This window comes from Eurytemora carolleeae, unplaced genomic scaffold (assembly GCF_000591075.1).
Source record: "Eurytemora carolleeae unplaced genomic scaffold, Eaff_2.0 scaffold199, whole genome shotgun sequence".
Classification (NCBI taxonomy): Eukaryota; Metazoa; Arthropoda; class Copepoda; order Calanoida; family Temoridae; genus Eurytemora; species Eurytemora carolleeae.
Genome location: NW_019396149.1, coordinates 199,672 through 226,938, shown reverse-complemented (window position 1 = coordinate 226,938; position 27,267 = coordinate 199,672). Strand labels below are relative to the sequence as shown.

The following is a 27,267-nucleotide window of genomic DNA, read 5'->3' as shown; positions in this document are numbered from 1 at the left end:
TAAATATTCAGAATTATAATAAATATCTGTTAAATTATACCTAAACATAAATATTCAGATTTATAATAAATAATCGGTCTCTCTACATGATGAGAAACGCTAAAAACGTTCTCTCTCTCTCAGGTTTAAAATCTTTATACTATGCTCTTTTTCACCCTCACCTACTTTATTGTCTTCCTGTCTATAGTTGTACTAGTAGCAAGAATCTTAACTTGATCCGTACTAAACAAAAGCAAGCTGTGAGAATTATCTGCAATGCTAAATATAACGCCCATACTCAACCATTGTTCTTTAAGCTGAATATTCTGCCCCTTGATGATCTAATTTTACAGCAAAATATGATTTTTATGTTTTCTTATGATAGAAATATCTTACCTAATTCCTTCCAGGATTATTTTTTACAAAACTCTGAACGAGGGTTGAATCCAGGACTTAGAAATGCTAATGATTATTTTGTACCCGGAGTCAGATCTGAATTTCTTAGAAGATTCCCCTTTGTATCTGTTCCTTCCGCATGGAATAATTTTCCTGTTGAAATTAAGCAGTCCNGTAGTGTGTAGTGTGTAGTGTGTAGTGTGTAGTGTGTAGTGTGTAGTGTGTAGTGTGTAGTGTGTAGTGTGTAGTGTGTAGTGTGTAGTGTGTAGTGTGTAGTGTGTAGGTGTGTAGAGAGGATCCCAACTCCAAAATCAGTTCTAGGCAATGAAAATAATGCAAAAAAGTCATTCCCCCTTCCGGCTTCCCTCTCAATGACATATACTAGACTCCCCACAAAGGATGCAACTTCAGAGACGATCGTACGGAATTTGATTAGTCCGTTTTCTTGCATTCAGGGTTCCTTCCAGGCAAAAGCTGGAATAATTTTGTGCTTAATCAATTATTAAATCTTTAAAATACTCAATTATATGCAAAATCCAAAAATCAAGCTTAAAATAATCATATATTCTTTGCTGTCAAATCCCAGACACTGTCAAATCCTGAATTCCAAACATTGTCGAATACAAAACATTGTCAAATACAGAAACACTGTCAAATCCAAAACATCGTTAAATCTCAACCAAAAATTTCAAATCCAAATCCCATGAAACTATTGAAAAAGAAGAAGGTTTTTTTGTATATTACTTTTAAGCATTGAACATTAGCCCACTATTCATTATGATTAAAAAAGATTTCCAATTAAAATCTGAAGTCTCATTATCTTTACAAAATCGTTAAAAAAACATTTAGAGAGATTTTAGGTACTTTCCCTAGTGCAATTTCCCAAAGTGGCAACTTTCCAAGTCTGTTCTAGTCACAGCGCTCGACCCCCCCCCCCCCCCCCCCCCCCCCCCCCTCCCCCATTGTAGTCCTAACCTAACGTTTGGGGAGTTTCAGCTTAAGAAATTGCACATTTGGGAAGTTGCCCTTGGGAAAATGACTTTTGGAAAATACCAAACACCATTTGAGACTATTTTCATGACAGTGATCCAAATTATACCTTCTATATGTCATATTTAAAACTATTTTGTGAAAAATGATTGATATTGAAATTACGAATTGTAAGGATAAATATGTTCCCTATATTCTAATGGAGTGGATTTTGATCTCCCTTAATTGGTTTAAAGCTTGTCCTGACATTCAACCTTTGATTCAGGTAATTCTTAGAGGGACAATTATTATATTTTTTTATTATTTGTAATTATAATTATTATTTTATAATTATTATAGTTACATTATAGTTACCTGATTAATAATGTGGAGATATCGAATTGTCTTTCTAGCTTGAAAACTGTTAAATTATGACAATTTCCTAGAAGTCTTAAGAGCAGAAATGCTTGTTACATTATAGAGAACCCGCAATTGAAAATAATAAGTAGAAGATAATTGATTTCTCCAGGGGGGGTTCTGTTGAGAATCTGACGTGCCACTCTATAAATGAAGAAATAAATATTTTCATTTAATTTTTTGCATTTTAATTTTTAATTTGCTTTAATTAAAACTGATAAGGGAAAAAGCTGTAGTTTTTAAAAATTATCAACATTTTAGACTAAAATAAACAATTTAGACAAAACTACACATTTTAGACTAAAATAAACATTTTAGACTAAAATAAACACTTTAGACTTTAATAAACATATTAGGCTAAAATAAACATTTATACTAAAATAAACATTTTAAACTAAAATAAACATTTTAGACTAAAATAAACATTTAATACTAAAATAAACATTTTAGACTAATAAACATTCTAGCCTAAAATAAACATTTTAGACTAAAATAAACATTTTAGACTAAAATAAACATTTTAGACTAAAATAAACATTTAAGACTAAAATAAACATTTTATACTAAAATAAACATTTTATACTAAAATAAACATTCTAGCCTAAAATAAACATTTTAGACTAAAATAAACATTTTAGACTAAAATAAACATTTTAGACTAAAATAACATTTTATACTAAAATAAACATTTTAGAATAAAATAAACATTTTAGACTAAAATAACCATTTTATACTAAAATAAACATTTTAGACTAAAATAAACATTTTAGACTTAAATAAACATTCTAAACTAAAATAAACATTTTAGACTAAAATAAACATTTTAGACTAAAATAAACATTTTAGACTTAAATACACATTCTAGCCTAAAATAAACATTTTAGACTAATAAACATTTTAGATTAAAATAAACATTTTAGACTAAAATTAACATTTCAGACTAAAAAAGACAAAAAAATCAAATCACGTAAAAATTTTCTTTGATAATGTTAATGTGCAGTGGCAGGAAATTATATCAGAACAATGAAGACGACTTTTTTATTAAAGTTTTGATCGTTAACAACCTTTATTTGTATGACAATTTTACAAGGAGTCAAACAGAAGCTTTTTTATTTGACAGCTTCTCTTGACTTCTAAGTTCTTGTGTCCACTATCCATGCTGTTTAACAATTGGATATAAATAAAAATTTTAATCGAAAGTCGTCTTCAAAGTAGTGATATTATCGCCTACCACTGTATTATAGCAGAATTTTGATAATACTTGTTTAAATAAAAACTCTTACAAAGTTATATTTTTTGTTTCAAGGGAAACACTTCAAAGTAAAAGTTTATCATTGTAATTAAATTTGAAAAAAGATTGGAAACATTTTTAAATTTAAAAATCTAATCTTGATTTTATTTTATTTATTGTAATCTAAATCCTTGATTTTGAAATCTTTTACAGGAATTTGTGAATTCTGGATACTATCCTGCTGATTTGAATACCATGGATGAACTTTTGTAAGTTAAAAAATTACATCAACCCCTGCCCCCCCCCCCCCTAATACCAAAGAAGGGAAAAGTAGTTAAACAGTGATAACCAGAAAACTCTGGAAAAGTAAGCCAAGTTTAAGAATCATGCGCTATAAACTTTAAAAAGTCCAATGAGCATATGAGACACGGCAATAATTTAGTTCAAACAGACCCAATACACTAAATCAATGAAATTATAAGTGTCTAGTAATACTATTTACAATATCAAATACACTAATGTATTGCTTTAATGTGGTCCTCTCATTCCACTGTTTTCTGGTTATTACTGTATACATAAGAACAATTTGTTCCATGGAGCAGAAAAACAAATTTGTCCAATAATTTGTGCATTTGATGTTGTACAAAGGAAAAAGTTTTACCAGTGGCAGATCTTTTAAAATCATTTCCCCGGTCCCCAGTGGGGGGGGGGGGGGGGGGTAATTTTTAATCTATACACCCCAGAGCCCAAAACTTAAGACAGGGTATCATTGTGAAAACCAGTTTTGAAACCCGGGTTTCACGAATGGGGTAAGGCAGTTTTGTGAATATCAATATTTCTGTTTTGAAATATTATTTTATTTAGTTTATTCATATTCTCGATGTTTTCGAATCTCTTAAATAAAATTCTACACAAATATTAAGACCCCAAAAAAGGAAACTCGGGAGTTTCGTTCAACGATACTCTTTTAAATTTCGGGCTCTGGGGTCTTACTGTACAAATTGAAAAAATGTTATTTTTATATTCAGCGTTGAAGATGAAAGAGAATGGACGAATGTTTTGTGGATTCACGCAAAGGAACAAATTAGATTTCCTCATTTACAATCACAAAAATAATAGAAATAATAATAATACAAAAATTAAGAAATACTTATTTCTTTGCCACCACGCCGAATTCCAACAAACTTAAAGACCAACAATTGTATTATTCGGAAAAAGATGTAAAAATTTTATTATCTGGAAAAAGATGTAAATATGTATTATCTGGAAAAAGATATAAAAATGTATTATTGTACTATCTGGCTTGAAAAAGTTATAAACTTTGTATTTTCTGGAAAAATATGAAATGTATGCTATCTTCAAAAAGATATAAAGTTTTATTATTGTATTATCAGAAAAAAGTTTTAAAAATTATATTACTTGGAGAAAATATAAATTTTTTCTATCTGGAAAAAGATATAAAAATTGTATTATCTGAAAAAGATAAAAACATTGTGCTTTCTGAAAAAGATATAAAATTTGTTAATTAAATTTTTTTTTGTATTGGAATTATCAGAAGTAAACACTTTACAAACCTTGAAAAACGACAATATCTTCCACATTTTGATCAGATTAAGGTACCGTTTTAGATCAGACATTATACCCTCTTTGCTTAAAGATTTAATTGAAAATTCGCTTACAATCTCTTTAACTACCCATTCTTATCCTGTATGTGCTGTTAATATGTGCATTTAAATCCCAGGGTGGTTGTTGAGTGGTCACATCGATCACAATTATTACTTATTTTTAGTGCTCACTTCTAATATGATCGACTAGTCTAGGCCTAGGGTTTTTATATTAATCTTTACTTCGATCACAGGGCCGGATATCCCAACTTGTTTACACCCTTATCGGCCATCATGATGAACGATCTGATCAAGATTCTTCAACTGTTAAGTTACTTGTTTAGAATATTCACATTAATAACAAGGATAAAATAATTCCTAGTGCCGATCTTTGAGTGGGATGAAAGGGAGATAAAGGATGAATGAGATATCCTTTTTTGTAAAGGTTAATATGGATTTTTGTCCGTTATGGTTTCTTTCATTAGATTTTTGGCAGTTAATCCAAAATAATCACATACATATATATATATATTAATCTTCGATGTGTACTTTAAACTTTGTATAATTACTTCTAATTCGGTCTGAACATGGTTCTTTAGATCACTTGATTGTGTAGCAACATGTTCACACTTAAACATGGGTATTACTATTCTGTTATTAATGCAACATATCATACTATTGTAGTACTTTATACTTATGAGCTCTTCTTGGTAAATTTAATGTAAAACTAGCTGTATATAGAACTGTGCTATAAATATTCAACGGTTCCCGAATTTTTTCTCAGATCATGAATTTTAAAATCTTCCGATCGAGGTGCAACAAACCCACATTCACAACAAGGATAACAACTTTTTTTCCTTCTACAGTCATAAACAGAAACTCTGTAATAGGAAGATGATTTTAAGACTCAAGTTATGACTTGAAATAGTCCAATTGAACTTGCACAGTTCACTTAATTAGTGATTTAAATAAGTGTGTAGTAATACTTTTTGTTTTGTAAAAACCTAAAAAACATAAGTATTGCTATAAAGTCGTCTTCATATTTCACAGTTTTCTGGGAATCATCAGATGTTCTTTATGCATGTTAATTGCAATGCGCAGTTCAAGAATCAAAGTTACAATGATACAAAATAAATGGAATGAAACATATAAATAATAGAAAAACGTTATTTAACAAAAAAATCTGAGAAATATCGGATTGTATCCTACAGATAAGAAACGAAACGTTAAAATTGTATTCGAAAAATTCACTGGTCCTTGAAAACCTATTTAAAATCTGTCTGTTAATAAAACAGTAAAAGTTATCAATGAAAATAAATAAATATTTTTTCTGAATTTAATAATTGACAGACTCCGGGAGTGCAACGTGTCGCCCCCCCCCCTGAGATTTTGAAGAAAATAATATTCCCAATTGGCTACTATCTTTTTCTTAATTATACTATATTATACAATTTAAACATTTTTGTGATTCACGCACATTTTCTAGTATCAGTCACAGTTTTAAAATATTGCTTTTCAATGTTACAAATTCCCTCGATTTCCCCTCTTTTTCTACAACATTAACTGCGCATAGGTAGGGATGGATCGTTTCCACATTTTTGAAAAACGATAGAAAAAACTAAACGATCATTTTTCTAAACGGTTGTTTAAAAATTATCTTTTTTTAAAAACCGCCGTTTTCAAAAAACAATTGTTTTTCGTTAAAAAAAAAAAAAGTTTTTGTTCAAAAAAAATTATTTTGAAAACAACCCGTCTTTAACGGCTGTTAATGACAAACCTTCGTTAACAGCCTTTTAAAAAGAGAAAATTTATGTTTTGGTTGGAAAATCTGAAAATCTGAGGTTAGAAAACGGCGACGAACCCTTCGTTTGTCAAAAATGATTTTTTGAAAGTTCATAAACCATTGGTTTGTTTTAAAAACGCTATTTTTTTTAAAAAACACGACGATCGTTTTTTAGAAAAAATATAAAACGAAACGAAAAACGATCGTTTTTGAAAACGATTAACAACCCTACCGGCACAGTGCATAGATCATCAAAAACCTAACTTTTAATTTTTAGAATAAATCCATCATTTTTGCTTAGACAAAAGTTGTGTCGGGCACCGTTGTGAATCGAACTAGATACTCGACAAAACAAATGACTACTTGCAAAAAACGTGTAAAGTCCCATTATTAAACAAACAACACATGTCTGATTAATTCAAGTCATTATAATTGATTAATAAATATAATTAAAAAACTACTTTTATTTTAGTTTGAATTGTTAACAAGCTTTTTAAAAATTACAAATTTACAAGTAAATAAAGAGAGGTTTTTCTAGGCGACAGCTTCAATTTGTTTCTATGTGTTCTTTGTATCCATTGTTAACTAAAACTTTAAATCGGAAGTAGTCTTCATTATATTGATAAATCGCCGTATTAAAACAAATTATTTAAACATTGCCATATTTCCCCGGCAAAATGATACCAATGTTGGAAATAAAAATTAAAAAATTTTTTTTCAGAAGATATCAGGTTTTCTTACAATAATCATAAAGACTCGTGGATAGAAAAGGTTTTATTTTAAGCCTTGTGTACTGTGTGTGTGAAACATCAACAAAAACTTTTTCGCATTTTTAATCAAAATTTTTTAATATACTTATTCAAGAAACATGGAAATATTAATAAATTTCAAACTGAAATTAAACCCTTACCTTAAAAATCTTTTAAAGATTTTTTCGAATAAAAAAAAATTGGAAAATTTAAACTTAAATTAAAAGTTCTTGAAAACCTGTAAAAAACCGAAATTTACTCATCATGTTCTTTTAGTTGTTTTTAAAAATCTAAAATATTCATTATTTTAGTCCATTTACTTTGGAAAAAAGGTAATAAGTAAATATTTGTTTCTATACTTTTTCGGGCATATTTTACGTAATCTATAATTTGTATTCAATAGAGAAATTATTGGTTGAACAAAACATAACTTATTTATTTATTTCTAGAAAATCAAGCTTTAAACTAACTAAATAAATGACCTAACATTCAAATATGACAATATACGCCGGCGAGCGACATAAATTAAAATATAGAACAAGAAGTATATTTTGATAGAAGTTAGAACTTTTGTGTTGTACATCTAAGGATCAAGCATTGAACTCCATCTGTTGCTGATTAATTTAACCCTGTTCGATATTCCGTAGGGAGCTGGAATCTTGTCAACCCTCTTCTCAGTATGAACGAAGCGTGGATGGATGAAAGTGCTGCCAGATTACAACCCCTGGTAGATCAATATAAGCCCATACAACACCAAACTTTCGCAATAGAAAAATTACGAGATTTGATTGTAACAACCCGATCATGTCCTGGGGACAAAAAAATCTCTTTTTTGATATTCCGTAATGATCATACCCGGCATGCACTGCTTAGAAATAGGATCTATTTAATTTTATGCGAATCCAGGACATGAAATTTCTTAACGATTAACTGTTGTTTAATAAAAAAGAAGAATTTTCTATTTAATTTTTTTTTTCTAAAACTAGATGAACTATTCAGAAATCGAGACATTTTTAATAATCTACCTTTACAGTTACAATATTTAATAGGGTTTAGAGAGCAAAACGTTTTTATACTGTTTTTGGTTGATATTTTGCTCCCCTAGGTACGGATTCGCATATTTTTTTCAGTTCCAGTCCCAGTAAGCCTAAATGTTGCGGATTCAACGTATCCGTATCATAAGCACTGCCTGCAAAGAAACTTTAGTCGAGGGAAAAAGCATTGATCCTCAATTTTAAAAGTGACCACGTTGTATATCGCGATTAAACGTGATCAAGACTAACACAAAAGTTCCGATATCAAATCAGACTAGGACGGATATTGAAGTCAGTTAAAAAGCAGAAATATCACAAATCTATTTGATAAAGTATGGAAAAAGGCACTTTTCGCTTGATCTCTTTAGGACCAGCTTAAAAAAGGTTAATTCTTACAAAAATAAATCTGAGGTTTTCTTTAAAATTTATGATCCAAACATCACTATCAAGACTTTGGGTAGATAAGCTCTCGATGTTTGCATTTCTTGTGTAGCTTTAGATCATTGGCTGTTGTTGAAGAATGTCCACATCGATCACAAGGATACCTCAATTTAATATGTTTGATTTCAATGTGTCTTCTTACACTCCATGGCGAGGTCGTGGTGAATTCACATTGACCACAGGGATATCTCACTCCGGCATGTTTTATCTGATTGTGCTTCTTTAGATTATTCAATGTTGTTGCCGCGAATTCACAATTACTACATGGATATCTTATTCCTTCGTGTTTGCTCTGAATATGCCGTTTTAAAGTTCTCACTGTGGTTGCTGAGTATTCACATTTAGAACATGAAAAACAAGCTCCTTCATGTTTAAGTTTTTTCGGTGGATTCTGTTGGTGAAGTGGAAAATGCGGAAAATCCTCTGCAAAAGTAATCTCTTGATCTAAAAATGACATACCATCAAAAGTTTTGTCAAGAAATTAATGAGATAGCAATGATTGTTTTTATAAATTGGTGATTTTCAATTGTGGTTTCTTGTGCATTTCCATTGCGGGAAAACGACGATATATCTTACGAATTGATCAAATTAAGAATTTTAAGGGTATCGTTGTAAACCGGGCATAGCCTTCTTTAAATTGAGGGTGGCTTGAAAATATCCATGTCCCTTTAGTGATAACAAATTAAAAGTATAAAAAAGATTTTTTTAAATGAGATAAATTTGTGCTTCAACGTTCCCTTGACCATGAATTTCAAGAATGAGCTTTCACCTTTAATCTCCAAGAGTTCAACCTTTAATTCTCCTTCCTGTACATAAACTAGAGATTGTTCTTCTACAGCTGATTCTGGACAGATTTCTTCCTTTATGCACCCTTCCTCTTTTATTTTTATATCGCTAGCATTCTCACCCATTTTCTCTGAAAGTATGATTTGAACATTGAAATGATTCTTTAGTAACATCTTAGGTACTATGTAGTTCCCTAAATAATGATAATGATATAAGCTACAATAATTACAAAAAAAGGAGTCCGTCCTAGTATACGATCCAAAAATCGTATACTAGGAAATTACCAATTAAAACTTCAAATTCAATGATGTGAAAAATATTTCAAATTGTACATAAAAATAGTTCAAATGAATAAAAGAATCGAATCCTTGAAAAATTACCAATCAACTTTATTAATATAAATGATGAAAACTTTGAGAACTATTCCCAGGCAACGCAATGTTTACATGAACATCGATCATATGTGTTTACAACTGAACTACGGCACGGGTTGAATGAAGTGTAAATTAGATATCAGGTGTGCGAGGTGGGGAAAGATTTTCTTCATGTTTACCTATTTTAGCCCAAAAATGATAAAAAAAACATTTGGAACTGTATTACTGCAGATTAGATCCGATTCATCTAAATCTACAAAATTGATCCCCCCATTACTCATATAAATAAACGCAGCGTTTAGTAAAATCAGCTGTTATAAACTTGAAGAAAATCTTTCCCTTCCTCGCACGTCTGATGTTTTCCCTTCAACCCCAAACTACCTGTCTACTACAAAAAGACGACTTGGAAGACGACATTTCAATAGTTCAGAAAAAGTTATTCTAATCAATTGTATTGTACAGGCAAGGGTGTCCAATAAACATGAAAAATGAGAGACGACTTAAATATTGTCCTTGATTTTTGATATCTTTTTTAATGACAAAAAAAGATTGAAAGTCTATTGAGCTCTCCAAAATGTGGTGGTCCATGTATCTTTAAAATTGACCGATCATTTTAAACATTTAATAGTTGTTGATTTTTAATAAAATGGAATCTAGACAAATTTTCTAATATCTCCGTCAACTTTGAAGGTGTAATAATGACACATTTGGAAAATCCCGAGACAAGCAATTTTCGGTGTTAAGTGTTATATAATACAAAATTTATAGTATCTTCAAAATAATCTCGAATGCCGCGCATGGAACAAAGACGATTTAAAAGTCGTTTTTTTCATTATTGTTTATTATTTTAATTAAAGTCATAACTCGAGTCTAACAGTCGTCTTAAAGAAAATAGACTTTTCAATACAACATTGTTTATGTATCACTAACAACCATCTTATCATGTTGAGATTTTTAAAACATTTTTAAATTGAGACCAAATGTGTCATCTTTGCATGGAGGATCACTTGATATTGAGCCTACAGTCCCTTTGATATTACTGCATTACATAAAGTTGTAATCTCTGTTTTTCTGTTTGTATGTCCGATCATTACTCATGAACCCCTAGACCGATTTGCCTCAAATTTTGATTTTGGAACTCGGGAGAACCACGGAAATGTTCTTGCTTTTGTTTTTGATTTTAAATTGAGTGGGCCCACCTATACAGAGAAAAATAGTTGAAATCTTAATTTACGACCAAGAGCGGGTAAACGGCGGGAGTAACTATGAGTACCCTGGGCAACGCAGGGTTCTCAATTTAGTTTTATTATATAACTATGCACTAAACTACTAATATTCTATTATATTTTTATTTTGTGATGTATCTTTAAAAAGCCTTCCTATTTTTAGGTCAGAATTAAATATTTTGTCGAAATTCATCAATTTTTAGATGAAAGGTCAAAAGGGCATTTGCATCACGTGAATTTAGTTCTACATTTATTTTTAGCTACACCGATAGCTACAGAGCTGAAAACTTTAGAATGGTGGATATCGAGATTAATGCGTGATCCTCTCTTTTTCATAATATTAAGACTAACCTAATCTTGTTCTTGTATCCTGAAAAGTGTGCCAAATTCAACCAATCAGAGTCGCGTAAATGAAGCCGATAAATTTGAAATTTTGCGAATTGCGCGCCATTTAAGATTATATACAGAAGTGCCAACTCTCTAATTAAAAAAAAACGGTTTTTGATTTTTCTAGCTACTATATCCAAGAAAGAACGGGTTATGAAGAAAATGAAAAGTGTGTCCATTGAATACTCAGATTAAGTAATCGGGATTAAGGATATCTCATTCTAAAGTTTTCAGCTCAGATTCAATTCTCAGGTTTGAAGCCCATTTTTAAAAATCTTTTTTACACATATAACAAATTAACACAGCTTGACTATCTATTTAATCTAAACGTTATGGCTTTTTTGCTCAAAAACCTATTTTTAAAATATTTAATCACAGAAAACATTAAATCACAGTTTAAAGTTTAAACTAAAACTATACAAAAGGAAAGGGAATGCAATTTTATTAATTTCCTCTACAATCTCCTTAATATGGATTGCATCAGATAAAAAACAAAACAATTCTTACAAATTCAAAATCGGAAATTCAAAAACAGTTCCAAAATCAAAATTCAGATTTAGCGAACTGTCCTTCTTCTAATTTCCAACATTTTCCCACAAAACATGACAGTTGGTAAATACACTATATTATAGTTATTAAAGGCTTTATGCAGTTTTTTTCATTCAGAAAATCTTTTTCTCAAATATATTTTACTATAAAATATAATATTCTTATATTTGTCTTTGGTATTATAACAACTTAACAAGTTATGGAAACATTAATTACCAACTGTCTTGTTCCGTACGGGACACCCTGTAGTTGGTTGTTATTATTTATCAGGACGCAAATTACTAAGGGTGGCAATATAATCTGTATAATCTGGCATTTTTATTATATTTATATCTAAATAATTGTTTTAAAATCGGAATTGGAAGGAGTAAAGAAGGGTTTATTTTTATACTTGTATATATATCATCACATTGTGTACGTTCACGGTTTAAATGTGTTCCAACATGATATTATGCTCTGCAAAATGTTTTCTTCGGATGAAAGAATGAGCCAATGAAAAAAATATCTTCCCAAAAGTAAAGGTGTGAATTGTGTGTGAAGGTGTTAAAAAGCCAAACTGCACATTAAGAATCTTCATTATAAAGACGACTTATGATAATTTTAACAAAAAGACGACCATTAGAATCTTCTTTTACAAATAAAGATTATTTATCAAATTCATTTACTTAAATTTCCCCTTAATATATCTACGAGTTGTAAAGTTTGTTTGTATGCTTGATATCTTTATCGATATGTAATTTTAGTCTTTTTAATGGTGATAAAGGGACTTTTTCGAATTTAAGTTCTTCTTTCTCTTCTGTTACTTCTTTCTCTTCTGTTTCTTCTTTTTCTCCTATTTCTTCTTTTTCTTCTGTTTCTTCATTTTCTTCTGTTTTTTCTTTTTCTTCTTTTTCTCCAGTTTCTTCTGTTTCTTCTTTTTCTTCTGTATTTTCTTTTTCTTCTTGTTCCTTATCTTCAAGATAATTCCAAACATTATCTTTCATGAACACTATTTCAAAGTAAGCATAATAACCACCTATTAAGAAAAAAGCGGTAATAATTATGATAAAAATGCATCATTTACAAGATAAATTTGAACTTATAGAAGTTAAACCCCAGAGGGATTCATTGATAATAGAAACGAATTTTTGCCACAAACTCATATTTTTTAATCACTATAACCTTTGATATTTTAAACATAGACTATTTGATCAACAAAATCCATAGATTGAAATATCAAAGGTCCAAGACATTGTGCTGCAAAGATATAGGAATTAGAGAATTTAAGTTTGTGTCAAAAAACTTTCTCTCTAAGGCTTCTTTTGTAAAGATCTGGTTTCAGCGTGAAACTGCATAAATAAGTTTACAGATTCTAGCTGGATTTTTTAAAATAAAAAAAATCTTATTATATTTAATGTAAAAAATGAGGCCACTAAGTTGGAAAATATAGAATGAAACTTTAGAGACGACTTTACATATTTTACTCAGTCTTAATTTTTAACACTACATGGGTTGTTTCTTCAACTTTAATCTTAGTTATAAATCTTATAAATATAAAATATATATTTTAGATTGATGCAAGTTTAGAAGTTATAGCTCGCCATAGAAAGATAACCAGAAAACTCTGGAAAAGTACAACGACTCTTAAAATCAAGCTTAATAGTTAAATGACGACGAAACACATCAATTGTGCAGTGTAAAAAGACCCATTCCACAAAATAAGTGATTTTATAAGTGTCTGTTGAAACCATTTGCTTTGTAACACCATCAAATACACTTCAGTATTGCTATAATGTCGTCTTTCTATTCCATTGTTATCTGGTTATCACTGTAAAAAATCTCATACCCTGTATTATGTTAGTATATTTGATAGAATCTAATTGTAAAGCTTGTTTTTTTGTAGTTAATTTAAAGCAATTACCTACTGATTTACCTACAGTCATATTGGGCTCAAAAGATATAATTCTATAAATTTAAAATATGATTTTTGTTTTTCTGAATGATAATGAAATATTTAGCCAAAAATCAGATATTCAGTAAAATATGTAATTGTGGGTGAGGGGGGGGGCTGTGTTTTAATCAGGCGTTTTAAAAAAAGAATGTTTTATGTTAAAAAAAAGTATTATTTGATAAAAAATCAATAGTTTTCCTGAATTTGAGTTTATACAAGTCTTTTAAGATCTGCAGTAACCATTTAAACCTAAACAATTGGAATTATTAAAACCAAATTAAGTTAAAAAATTTATCTTAGATCATAAGATGGTTTAGTTTGTTTAAAAGGGAGAGATGGGATGGGCAGACATTGTTATGGTTGACGCGATCGGAAAGTGTAGTATTGTAGAGAAAACTTTAGGATTATATTTTACTGTGTACAATTTTTAAAAAAGAGCGTAAAGTTGTTATAAGGTAGTATTCCACCTGTTGTTTCAGTCAGCAGAAGAAATTTTTTTTGCAATTCTTAGATAAATAAAACGGTGTTATGAAGCCCTTTAAGATGGAATTCCATTCCTAATTGATCAACATTCTTCAAAACTCCACTCTGCAATCAAGAGGAAATTATTTATTAAACAATCAAAAACTTGAATACCAACGCAAGTGCATTTTCACGTGCACATGTTCAAGAAATCATTTTAATTTCGCGAAAATTACGTTTAATAAAAAACTTCAATTTCCCGTAAATTTGACCCAATTTTGCGTAAATTAAACTATTTAAAGCTTAATTTTGCATAATTACACAAAGATACACGTTATTTGAGATATTTCAATTTCCTGTAACTTTAGATTATATATGGGATTAGATGGGAAGTCAGAGGTGATAAAAATATGGAGGGTTAAATAATTAGGTAATATATTGAAATACGGGTTTTTGGAACTAAAAATTACGTATTTTAAGTAAAAAAATTGTATTTCAAAAGTAAAATCGTCAAAAATAACATATAATTTGAAAAATATTAATTTTAAAACAGAAGTAACTGATAAATGTCAAAACGGTTGAACCGATTGGGCCCAAATTTTGTGTGGGACCTCACATAACTCAAGGGAAGGTTAATGTACCGTCAAAACTAGAGAACTAAATCCTGGAAAATAGTTTTTGACTTTTTTTAAATGCACCACTTCTAAAAGAAAACTCCGCCAAAATTAGAAAGTTATTTAAAATGGCCGACTTTCAGAGCAACAGTTAAAAGCAAAAATTATTTACTGGGAAAGCGGCGCAAGTTTAATTCCTCCAAATTTTAGTTCAAACGCACAAAAAAGTTTAATTAGAAAAATAAGGAATTTCCGTCTTTAAGGATCAGACAAAAGGGCATCCTTGTGCATATACATGCCTCTCTAAAATAAAGAGTCACTTGAAACTACTCTACAGTACAGTCCCTTTTATGATTAATGTCAATTTAATTGACTCAATGAAAACTTATCAATTAATAATTTACAATTTTCTAGGATAAATCAGCCAGAGTGAAAGGAGGTATAGATTAAAAAAAAATTTCCCAGCTATGGCAGTTAGTATTAAAGCCCTGTTTTAGGCCTAAAGGGAGGGCTTTGGGTATGTAAGAAAAGTCAGAAAATTTCAACAGCCTCAGACCAATACTTTTTGAGTTATGTAAAAAAAACTACAGGGGGGGGTCAAATTGACCCCCCCCAGCGGGAATAGGGTTAAAAATAACTTTAGATCGCTAAATTGTTTCTGTTAAAGTAAACTTCTATATTTTTTGTAATTATAAGGCTAAAGTATAAATGTTAATCAAGGAAACTATCTAAAGTAATACACACAGTGCATATCTATCCAAAATAATACACACAGTGCTATCTATCACGCTTAATTTGTATCATAAAGCCAAATATGAATATTTAATTTCTGATAAAAAAGTTGATTAATTTTTTAGTATATTTTATTGAAGATTAAAAAGATAAAAGTGAAGTACGTGTAAATATGTTAAAATTATAAATTCAACATTATCGACCCAACGGCGGGATGTTACGTAAATTAACCATCCCTTGGGGAACAAATATGTAAAAAAACATTTTCATCTCATAAGATGATACTTGGTATGTAAAATTCCTTTAATTCTAATAAAGTATTAAATAACAACAAATTCTTATATTTATTATTTGCTTTAATTCAGTATCTACTTTCAGAAAAAAACAATTATCAATTATTTACTGAAGTTATAGTTTATTTTTAGAAAAACAAAACATTTTGATTTCGTTTTTTTTAAAAAGGAGTACCTTAAAAAATGTTGACAACGATTTAAATTTTTCACTCTTAATAATGATTGAAGATTTTCTTATAACACCCCTTTCAAGTTTTAACTAATAAAAATTAAGTTTTTTAAAGCCATTAAAAATTCGGCCGTATTCCCAATTGTGAATAGAAGAAAGACATTTTTGGACAACACAATTGTAATAATATTTGTGTTTATCGAAAAAATCAACTTATTAACTTAAAAAAACAGTTTAAACTGATTTAATTACCTCAAGCCACTGAATGCAAACAAATCAGAAAAACTTTATATTTTTCTTGGATGACAAAAAGAATAAAAAAAGAACTAATCACTCGTATCAATTCTTTGCAACCTTGTGCATTATTTTATATTTTATTAAAGGTCTATTATGTCCATTAAATATTAGAATAAAAGACAAATTATGGTTTGAGGCGAGAAATCAATTATTTCTTATTTTTTTTAGTATAACTTATTTTGACGTATTTTGAAAATGAATGTTTTTTTCTGATTCCTGGGGCAAGGAATTCAATTCTTCTCCTTCTATATCAACCTGATTATAATGATTATATCATATAACTATACCTTCAGGTAATCAATTGTTGAATTTTCATGTTTGTTAAAACGAATATGGTTTTCTATAAAAATTCAAACTTTTGTTTCGTTCAGAAAAAAAAATTAAAATGTTTAGAAATAGACTATTTTTTAAAGTTTGAAATATATTACCTAGAGTGTCGAGTGCTCCAGCTTTGCTGGAACCCATTCCCTTCTTAAACCAAGAAATACCTTTCCCTCTGAAAAAAACCAGCAGATTAAAAAAAAATATTTTTTTTATGAACGCTTTCGTCTAATAACATTTGGTCTAGTAAGATTTGGTCTAAGTAACATTTGGTCTAAGTAGCATTTGGTCTAAGTAACATTTAGTATAAGTAACATTTGGTCTAAGTAACATTTGGTATAAGTAACATTTGGTCTAAGTAACATTTTGTCTAAGTAACTTTGGTCTAAGTAACATTTGGTCTAAGTAACATTGGTCTAAGTAACTTTTAGTAAGTAAATTGGTCTAAAACTACAGAATTGGTTTAAGTAACTTTAATAAAGGAGTAAGTAACATTGCCTAAATAAGATGGTTCCGTGAAGTTATAGTGCGTCTACAGAAAGATGTAACAATCTTTTGTAGAATGTGAACCTAGTCCCATAAAAAATGGTTGTCAAAAGTACTTAATCACTCCCATATTCATTCATACGCTATCTATGGTAAACATCAGCAACAACAAAGAATCAGGTAAATTTTTTTATTAACTACCTATGAAAAACTAAAAAACATTTTATTCATTTATTTTGTTCATAGATTTGAATAATTGTTTACATAATTTTTATTTGTCAGCTCTCTGCAGCTCATGGGCAATCTGTTGTAGATATTCAAGATTAGGCAGAGTGTTGAATTGTTCCACAATTAGCTTTACTCGCTGTCTGCTAGACGCCGACCTCTCCTTCCTTCCAGAATTACTGGTCAGATCTTGTCCCACAGAATTCGATAGTAAAATTTTGCGTGACTCTTCTGACTTCTGTTTTTGAAATAACTCACACACTTTCCAGGTGTTGGGATTGCTCCCAACCAAGATGTTCCATGTGCGATTAAAACTCTCAACACTGTTTGTGGTTGAAACTCCACCACTAAGGATAGAGTCATACTGATTCCAAGATTCAATGCTGTATAATGGTTGGCGTCTTGTACCTTTTCCAGATCCAGCTCTTGTCTTTCACGGGTTTTCTCCTTTTTACTTACTAAAAGTTACGTAGACCAAAGAACTAGACGAAAATGAACTAAACAAAAGTGAACATAGACGAAAGTGTACTAGACGAAATGTTACTGAGCCCGCGCATCAAGCTCTCTCTCTGTCTTGTAATTCAACGCGGCAAGCGCGTACCTCCTCCTCAGGGTTATTGGGCACAAAAAACCCTGAATCTTGAAAAGACGACATCTAGTGTTCAAATTTAATGTTAATTTTGTTACATAAATTCTTTACCATTGATATAACCATTAACACAACAATTTTTCTTCACTTTTTATTTTTCTAAAAAAAAATGCTTTTTATATCTTTTTTTTATGTAATACCTGTTTGGAGATGTATTAATCGTGTGGTCATAAGCATAGATTTTACAGTTCATAGTATCCATAATATCCTAAATATGTATAGTAACCATAATATCCTAAATATATTATATCCATAATATCCTAAATATATTGTATCCATAATATCCTAAATATGTATAGTATCCATAACCTCCTAAATATATTGTATCCATAATATCCTAAATATATAAAGTATCCATAATATCCTAAATATGTATAGTATCCATAACCTCCTAAATATATTGTATCCATAATATCCTAAATATATATTGTATCCATAATATCCTAAATATACTGTATCCATAATATCCTAAATATATTATATCCATAATATCCTAAATATATTGAATCCATAATATCCTAAATACATAGTATCCATAATATCCTAAAATATATTGTATCCATAATATCCTATATATAGATAGTATCCATTATATCCTAAATATATTGTATCCATTATCAAAAGTGTTGATACGTTACTCTGTCATTAGAGGCTCAGCATGAGACCAGTGTAATGTTCCTTTGTCACTTGTAAATTTACAACTTAAACTTATGCAAATCGTTACAAAGAATTAAAAAAAAATATATTATTTTAAATGTTCTTACTTCAAAGCTCCATTCGTTATTGATTCCAAAAGAGTAAATAATACAGGTTTCAGCCGTTCTACATCAAACAATTCAATTTGAATAATATGATTTGATTGATTTGATTGATTTGATTGATTTGATTGATTTTAATGATCTAATTGATCCAATTGATCTAATTTATTTGATTAATTTATTGACTCGATTGATTTGATTGATTTGATTGAATTGATATATTTGATTGATTTGATTAGTTTGATTGATCTAATTGATCTAATAGATTTAATTCATTTGATTGATTTGATCGTTTTGGTTGATTTGATTTTTTGATTTATTTGATTGTTCTTATTGATTTGATTGATCTTATTGATTTGATTGATTTGATTGATTTGATTGATCTAATTGATCTAATTGATCTAATTGATCTAATTGATTCCATTGATTTGATTGTTTTGATTGAATTGATTTATTTGATTGATTCATTGACTTCATTGATTTGATTGTTTTGATTAAATTGATTTCTTTGATTGTTTTGGTTGATTTGATTTATTTGGTTGATCTTATCGATCTGATTGGTCTTATTGATCTTATTGATTTGATTGATCTAATTGATTTGATTTATTTAATTGATTTTATTGATCGATTGAATTTCCTGATTTTATCCATACAGACAAATTTATCTCCGTCTAAAGCTTGCAAACTATTGATAGAGAGTAGAGGGTCATTTTTCAATCAATTAATCAACTGTTTATGTATTATTTACATATTTTACTTATTTACAATTCTTTACTAGAAAGTTTAATAAGTTAAAGTATTTTGAAATAAAGTACTCTCTAAACATTTTAAAAATCACCCCTGTTATCTTTTGTTTGAAATAAAAAATAACAATTTCAAAATTTTATAAAGAAATCATAATTAAAATTATAATTTTTAGATCTTCTACTTTCCTGCCGATCCAAACTCCTCCAATTCGTTTCATTGATCTGAAAGAAACATTTTAAGATACAGAAAAAAATATGATTCAGGCCTTTTGGAAAATCCTTACTTCCATTTTGTGACTAAATACTCCCCTCAAACCTTTGATATCTCAATTCTGGAACATTTGATTTCGGAATATCTGGGATATCAAAAAAATGTTAAATTAATCTTTAGATAAAGATATTATAAGCAAGCATTAATCTTTCTAACCACAATATAATTGAATTCAAGCTCCTCTGGGAGAATTTGAAATATCCATGGTGTCACAGAAAAATTAGAAAGTTAGAGTATGTCGGAAGTAATTAGTTATTTATAATGGTTGAGATAGCTACAACAAATACAAGAAAAAACGATTGGAAGTGTGTTTCATTAAATAATTACAATCAGGATTAAATTTTTGATGTTCTTTTAATTATCTATAAACACACAGCTCAGAATATTTTGTCAACTTAATGATAGAAAAAGGGATTTTTTAATAATTGAAAAGAAAAACCTGATCAAATCAGTCATATTTTAATGTTTAATGAGATGAATAATTACCTGCATACTCCCTGGATTGGTTTAGCTACTATTTCATAGAACAAGGGAAGACAAGAGGCCTCTGAACAAATTTTGTAACATTTAAAATGATAATTTGTTTGACAGCGTTATCCTGAGACCGTGAATTAGAAAATCTGTAAAATTAAACACATGTCTAAGTTACATTCCGACTTCACGGTGGATTAATCCAGTAGAGTCGGTCAAATAGGGCCTAGGATTAGGCTGGGTACTGTAAAAAGTCTGAACGCGCCATGGGAGTTGTCATGGTTAGCCCTCTGATGGGACTATGTCAAGAAAATTTACCCCTGTCGTCTGTTAGTCTTGTTAGGGCGACTTACTGTACAGAATATGGTCATAGGATCAGGTCAGTACACGCTGTTATCTGGCAGGCTGGCACAAACTGGGTAGGTCCTGTTCAAATTCAAATTTACTACGCCTCAGAGTGACTTATTTTAAGACTAATTTTCCACAGAGTTGAGTTTATTTATCCTGAGAGCTGAACACTTTAGAATGAGATATCCTTAATCCCGATCGATTAATCAATCTGGAGATTAATAACGAGAGAAGAACAAGCATTATTTAATCTGGAGATTAAGAAAAAAAGTGGATTAAGCATTAATCCCGATATCCACCATTCTAAAGTTCCCAGCTCTGTTAATTATTGTATTTGGCTAATTTTCATGGTTGGAATTGGCAGATTTGAGAAATCATATTAGAATAAGACTCAACATTGATACTAATTCTCCACTGATACTAACCAAAGTCAGTTATGAATTTTTAATCTTAAGCCAAGCCTAAGAGCTGTCAGCAGTCGATCACGATACACAAGCTGTCATCAGCTGATTTAAGTTGGGTCTATATATCAGATAAAGCCTTAAACCTGGGTCTAAATGTAATAAAAATCGAGTAACACAATATTCTGTAAATCTGAACAATGTTGTATATTATTAACCATCGACGTTTGTAAACCTCTATGTAAAACCCATTATTCATTTGTTCTGCACTTCAAATGGATACGTAGCATGATTAGCTTAATCATTTTATATATGTAATGACGTACATCTTAATTACGACTTTTATAACTATGCTGTAAATATGTAACATAATTGTATTAATCATGTGATATATATAGATAACGACGTAGGAATTGTAATTATGTCTATTAACTTTAACTTGTGACATATAAACCTCAAATACAGTAGTTGATATTGAGACTCCGCCTTGATTACTGCAAAGACTAATCATGTCCTTGTTCAAATCAAATGAGTTGAAGATTGTGTCCAAGTTGAGGCATTGATAGTTTACAAGATTGTGTCCTAGTTGAGACATTGATAGTTAACAAGATCGTGTCCTAGATGACACATTGATAGTTTACAAGATTGTATTCTAGTTGAGACATTGATATTTCAAGATCGTGTTCTAGTTGAGACATTTATAGCTCAAGATTGTTTCCTGGTTGACATTGATAGTTTAAGAGATTGTGTCCTAGTTGAGACATTGATAGTTTACAAGATTGTGTCCTATAAGTTGAAAGATTGATAGTTTACAAGATTGTGTCCTAGTTGAAAGATTAATAGTTTACAAGATTGTGTCCTAGTTGATGCATTGATAGCTAAAGATTGTGTTCTAGTAGATACATTGATAGTTTACAAGATTGTGTCGATCCTAGTTAATGCATTGATAGCTAAAGATCGTGTTCTAGTTGAGACATTGATACAAGATTGGGTCCGGGTTTTGACATTGATAGCTAAGTGAAACTGAATTGAACCTGGATAGATACGGGTTCAAGGGCAGTTTATGGAGTAGGGTATTTACTAGGGAATTATGACTCGAGCGGAAGCTTTTAAATCGCTGGCTGATGCAAAAGAATTTAATAATTCATTATTTTTTTTTTACAATCAAACACTGGGTTAACCACAAGAATTTAGACTTTATAGTGACCATCTAGAACAATTGTGACGATTGGATATTTATGAATTGATCATAATCTAATAAATAAGACTGCTTAATCATGTAATATAGATAACAACGTAGGAATTGGAATTACGTCTTTTAACTTTAACTTGTAAGCTATTCGGTATTATTTTACGTAATTTCTACAACGTAATTTTGCAAAATTTTGTTATAACAATGCGTAATTAGCGAAACTTTGATTTCGCAAAATTACGGCTAATTTTGCATGATTTCCACAAAAGTGATTTTGTGAAATTATGCAAATTGGCATATAAAACTGTAAACATTTATTATACGAAAAGTAAAATATTTAGAGAAACCAAATTGAATTGAATTTCATTTCATCTTTTATAATCTTTGATACCTTTTTTTGTAGTTCAAATTAAATCTAGAAAATTTGTATCATTTATATAAATCTTAAATTTTTTCAAAAAAAGGTATTGTTTAAATCAAAGATTACAACAAAACAAACCAAGTTTACTCCAGAAATATTTCTCCAAATATCATCCTTTCTGCGTAAGAAATGTTTAAAGTTTTAATATAAATCTTATAAACCACTTTATGCGTCCATATATGTTTCTAATCATGACAATCACAATCAATAAATAACTCTAAAATTCTTATGCTACTATGTCAAAAAAAAGCTAAAATTTTTCGTCACAAATGATAAACAAAGATTTTAAAAAAGCTGTGCTGTATGGTGGAGGGCGGAGGCTTGTTTCCTGCATAGCGGAGGCACGGTCTGGATAGCGGAGGCTTGGTTTACATAGTGGAGGCTCGGTCTGCATAGCAACTCTGGGAGGCTCGTGTCTGCATAGCGGAGGCTCATGGCGTTTGACGGTTTTCCCAACTTCGTGTTGGAAGTAGAAAGCCTATTCCAACCTTCCGATCAGCATACTTTAAATGATTTAGTTCGTCACTAAAGCTTCATCCTTTGTGGGTAACCCTATACTAAAGATGTAAATAAAAGTTTTACCCTGATATTTTTCTATTGGTAGATTTTCCACAAAATCGACAGAAAGTATATCTGAAAAAAGGAATCTAATATAATTTCTTTATTGACAGATATAAATAATCTTACCTTTTGCTCTAAGTTTAGCCATGATATCTTCTGTATTCTGAAGGTCGTCTTCATCACAGGGCGGAGATATTTCCGTTGCAGGTTCATCAGAGTCAGGTTGAAGATATCTAAGCAAATCGAAGTATTAAAGTAGTTAAATATAAAAGTATCAAGATATAAAGTACCAAATCAAAGTATAAAAGAATACAAGTATCAAAGTATCTAAATATCAAAGTATTAGAATATTAAAGTATTAGAATATTAAAGTATCAAAGTATCAAAGTATCAAAGTATCAAAATATTAAAGTATCAAAGTATCAAAATATGAAAGTATCAAAGTATCAAAGTATCATTGTATCAAATTATCTTAAATTATTGAGGTATTCAAAGTATCAAATTATCAAAGTTTCAAAGTATCAAAGTATCAAAGTATCAAAATATTAAAGTATCTAAAATATTGAATTATCAAAGTATTGAAGTATCAAATTATCTTAAATTATCAAAGGATCAAAGTATCAAAGTGTCAAAGTATCAAAGTATCAAATGTTTAAGTATCAAAGTAACAAAATATCAAAATATCAAAGTGTCAAAGTATCAAAGTATCAAGGAGTTTATGTTTAAGTTTCAAAGTATATAACAGTATCAAAGTATCAAAGTATCAAAGTAAAAAAGTTTAGAAAAAACAAAAGTATCAAGGTATTAAGAATCAAAGTAGCAAAGTATTAAAGTATTAAAGTATCAAAGTATCAAAGTATCAAAGTATTAAAGTATTAAAGTATTAAAGTATCAAAGTATCAAAGTATTAAAGTATTAAAGTATTAAAGTATTAAAGTATCAAAGTGTCAAAGTATCAAAGTATCAAAGTATCAATGGGTCAAAGTATCAAACATGAAAGTATCAAATTATCAAAGTATCAATGTATCAAGTATCAAATTACAGTTAAACCCTAAATGAGCCATACATCGGAAGAATTTATCAAATGTCATCTTGACAATTTTTCAATGGGTTTAATACTGTTTTACGTAAATCTCAGTATTTGCGAAAATAGATAAATAGCCATAAATATGCGGAAACAGTTTTAAAGAGCTCCATATAATCAATTAATTAAAAAACTAAATATCTGCGCAACATTCCATTATCAAAAAGTGAAGAATACAACATTTGGTGATTCTATTGATGTATGGCTTATTTAGGGTTTAACTGTATCAACGTATCAAAGAATCAATATATCAAAGTATTGAAAATATCAAAGTACCTCAATCTGGAAAGTATCTCCCGATCAAAGTATTCTATATCCTGGGTTCTAATTATAACTACGATACAGGACATCCCCACCATTGTTAAAACAGCTAAATCGTAAAAATACAATTAAAATTAAAAAATAGTTTCCTGTTTTGATTAATAAAGAGTCAATATTTGCTCATTAAGCCTAAATTTACTAATTTACTTTTGTAACGTTGAGTGGGAAAATATAGAATATAAAAATATTTTCGTTCCAGTTCGTTCTGTAGATTTGAAGAGGCAGAATTTTGTAATTTTTAATTGTCAACAATGTAAATTACAGTGAGTTAACCGTAATTTCAATCGATCTTTCATTTAAAGTGGGTTGTTATTTTCAATCGTTTTCAAAAAAGATCGTTTAGTTTTCGGAAAAAAATGATCCTTTTTAAATACGATCCACTCGTTTTGAGCTTTTAGAAAACGAATAACGATTATTTTTGGAAACGATCGTTTTTTGCTTTGTTTTTCAATCGTTTTCAAAAACGATCGTTAAGTTTTCGAAAAAAACGATCCTTTTTAAATATGATCCACTCGTTTTGAACTTTTAGAAAACGATCGTTTTTATAAAAACGCCCTTGGAGGTTAGTATATCCACGCACAAGGCGTTGGAAACAATAAAGATAAAACACTATATGTCCTATTTTCAAGATTTAGGGGTTTTTCGTTCATAATAACCCTGAGACAGAAGCCAAAAGGAGTTAGAACAGGCTCTGCTTCTGCCTCATGGTTATTGTGAACGAAAAACCCCTAAATCTTCAAAGTACGGGTGTCCTATCTGTATTGTTATAAATCTATGTGTATAATTATTTATAGATATTTAATACGAGGTCAAATTTTTAAGCAACATTGGTTTGATTAATTATTAATAATAATACCTGCTGTGTACAGTCTTCTTTGGATAATCATTTTCCATCTTAATTATATTTTTATATGTTTAAGGCGTCATTATATGGTGGTAAAAACATTGATTTATGTGCTATTTTTCCAGTTTATTGACGTCAGACCCAGAACGGTCAAAAGAGAGAAAAAGTGAGTTGCGGAACAAAGACAAAGAAGTAAGTCGCATGGAATAATTCCTGTATGCCGAGTCCATTATGATCCAATCATGCAGGGTTCAGTCATGTGTTTGTTGTCTATTCTAAACCAATAGAAATAGTATGGCGGTAACATCTATCTTTCTATCTTTCTCATTATCCAATTAGAGTTATGGATCTTTCAATCTATAGTGATAAATAACTATCACAACTTCTTAAAGATAAAACTACAATTTTTTTTCTGAAATTGAGATTTTCAGGTCGAGTAATGAATCCGTTTGTGTTGAAAAGATTGTAAAAACATCTTTAATTAAACACAAAGAAATGGGATTTCTAATTTTTTTCGGATCAATTTTGACCAATTTTGATTTTATTACAGCAGTTTTATGAAATTACTTCTACATTTTTTTGAGGATTTATTCTTAATTCTGATATTCATGTTCCCACGTCGAGTTTAATTTTATTGAAAGGACTGTAGGGACACAACATCTAATTTTTAAATATCTAATGTTAATTGAAAGGACTGCAGGGACACAACATCTAATTCTTAAATATCTAATTTTTATTGAAAGGAATGCAGGGACACAACATCTAATTTTTAAATATCTAATGTTAATTGAAAGGACTGTAGGGACACAACATCTAATTTTCAAATATCAAATGTTAATTGAAAGGACTGTAAGGACACAACATCTAATTTTTAAATATCTAATGTTAATTAAAAAGGACTGTAGGGACACAACATCTAATTTTTAAATATCTAATGTTAATTAAAAGGACTGAAGGGACACAACATCTAATTTTTAAATATCTAATTTCATCCAGATTTTGAAACCTAAAATTTAAAATTTATAGAAAATTTGCGAGTTCTTCTCTGTAGTGCACAAAAAAATAACTGGGTATTGCCAATATATTTGCATTAAAATAAAAGTGAAATATCTTTTAAATTCGGTATTAACTTTAAATTAACAAAGAATTCAATTTCCCTTTTTCAGTCTCTAAGTTTATCTTCAGTGTCAACTCATTGATTTTTGCTGAGACAATTAAAAGTATTTTTTTCTAGTTTAGAATATCTGCAAGACGAATTTCAACAAACATAAGGATTATATTCAAAGGCCAAAAGAAAACATGGATCATTTGTGTTTTAGTAAAAGTCTTTATTTTAATTTCATATAATAGATATAAAGCACTAGGCTTTTAGGGCGCTTCGCGCCCATCTTCTATTTCAATTGTGAATATGTTCTCTTTGTATACATTGTAAAACAAAAACAAACAGTAAATTTCGTTGATTTTATATAAAAAATTTCGTAGATTTTTAAAATTTTCAAAAATCTTGTTTCAGGCAATTTTTTTTTAAATTTTATCATCCGTAAACCTTTCCTGGGGTCACGCGAGTTTCCACAAAAAAAATTGGGCCCGATTAGTTCGGTCGTTTTACTTTTATTAAATACAAACTGACAGACAGACAAGCAAAGAATATTATACAGTGAAACCCTTAATAACGAATACATCGGAAGAATTTATCAAATGTCGTCTTGACAATTTTTCAATGGGTTTTATACTGTTTTACGTACA

General features: G+C 29.5%; 2 protein-coding genes and 2 long non-coding RNA genes across 4 annotated transcripts; 1 reads left to right on the top strand and 3 right to left on the bottom strand.

Moving 5' to 3' along the window:
• The first annotated feature begins 1,542 nt into the window (after positions 1 to 1,542).
• On the top strand, positions 1,543 to 4,384 carry LOC111696513 (uncharacterized). Its single transcript, XR_002764102.1, has 3 exons — positions 1,543 to 1,630; positions 3,206 to 3,261; positions 4,021 to 4,384. It is a non-coding gene; the product is annotated as an uncharacterized LOC111696513 (long non-coding RNA).
• Positions 4,385 to 8,080: 3,696 nt separating this feature from the next.
• On the bottom strand, positions 8,081 to 9,537 carry LOC111696515 (GDNF-inducible zinc finger protein 1). Its single transcript, XM_023466125.1, has 2 exons — positions 9,373 to 9,537; positions 8,081 to 9,047 (listed from the first exon to the last, which is right to left on the bottom strand). The coding sequence occupies exons 1-2, from the start codon at positions 9,512 to 9,514 to the stop codon at positions 8,608 to 8,610; spliced, it is 582 nt and encodes a 193-aa protein (XP_023321893.1). The 5' UTR covers positions 9,515 to 9,537; the 3' UTR covers positions 8,081 to 8,607.
• Positions 9,538 to 12,863: 3,326 nt separating this feature from the next.
• Positions 12,864 to 13,872, bottom strand: LOC111696495 (uncharacterized). Its single transcript, XR_002764098.1, has 2 exons — positions 13,826 to 13,872; positions 12,864 to 12,940 (listed from the first exon to the last, which is right to left on the bottom strand). It is a non-coding gene; the product is annotated as an uncharacterized LOC111696495 (long non-coding RNA).
• Positions 13,873 to 14,362: 490 nt separating this feature from the next.
• LOC111696505 (uncharacterized) lies at positions 14,363 to 25,640 on the bottom strand. The gene is made up of 14 exons (XM_023466116.1): positions 25,534 to 25,640; positions 24,633 to 24,726; positions 23,399 to 23,505; positions 23,294 to 23,344; positions 20,365 to 20,425; positions 19,794 to 19,829; positions 19,499 to 19,546; positions 18,868 to 18,925; positions 18,244 to 18,311; positions 16,851 to 16,918; positions 16,710 to 16,762; positions 16,639 to 16,677; positions 16,378 to 16,386; positions 14,363 to 14,443 (listed from the first exon to the last, which is right to left on the bottom strand). Exons 1-14 carry the CDS (start codon positions 25,562 to 25,564, stop codon positions 14,363 to 14,365), a joined length of 804 nt encoding a protein of 267 aa, XP_023321884.1. The 5' UTR covers positions 25,565 to 25,640.
• Between the last annotated feature and the right edge of the window lie 1,627 nt (positions 25,641 to 27,267).

Bases quoted from the DNA above. Each gene is read 5' to 3' on its own strand.
- LOC111696515 (XM_023466125.1), bottom strand. From the start codon at position 9,514: ATGGGTGAGAATGCTAGCGATATAAAAATAAAAGAGGAAGGGTGCATA. The intron at 9,048-9,372 runs GTGAAAGCTCAT...TGTCATTTTTAG, and splicing joins TGAACTCTTGGAGATTAAAG to ATCAAGAGATTACTTTTGCA.
- LOC111696505 (XM_023466116.1), bottom strand. From the start codon at position 25,564: ATGATTATCCAAAGAAGACTGTACACAGCAG. The intron at 23,506-24,632 runs GTACTTTGATAT...CGATTTGCTTAG, and splicing joins GAGATACTTTCCAGATTGAG to ATATCTTCAACCTGACTCTG. The intron at 20,426-23,293 runs GTAAAACTTTTA...AAATTTGTTCAG, and splicing joins ACCAATAGAAAAATATCAGG to AGGCCTCTTGTCTTCCCTTG.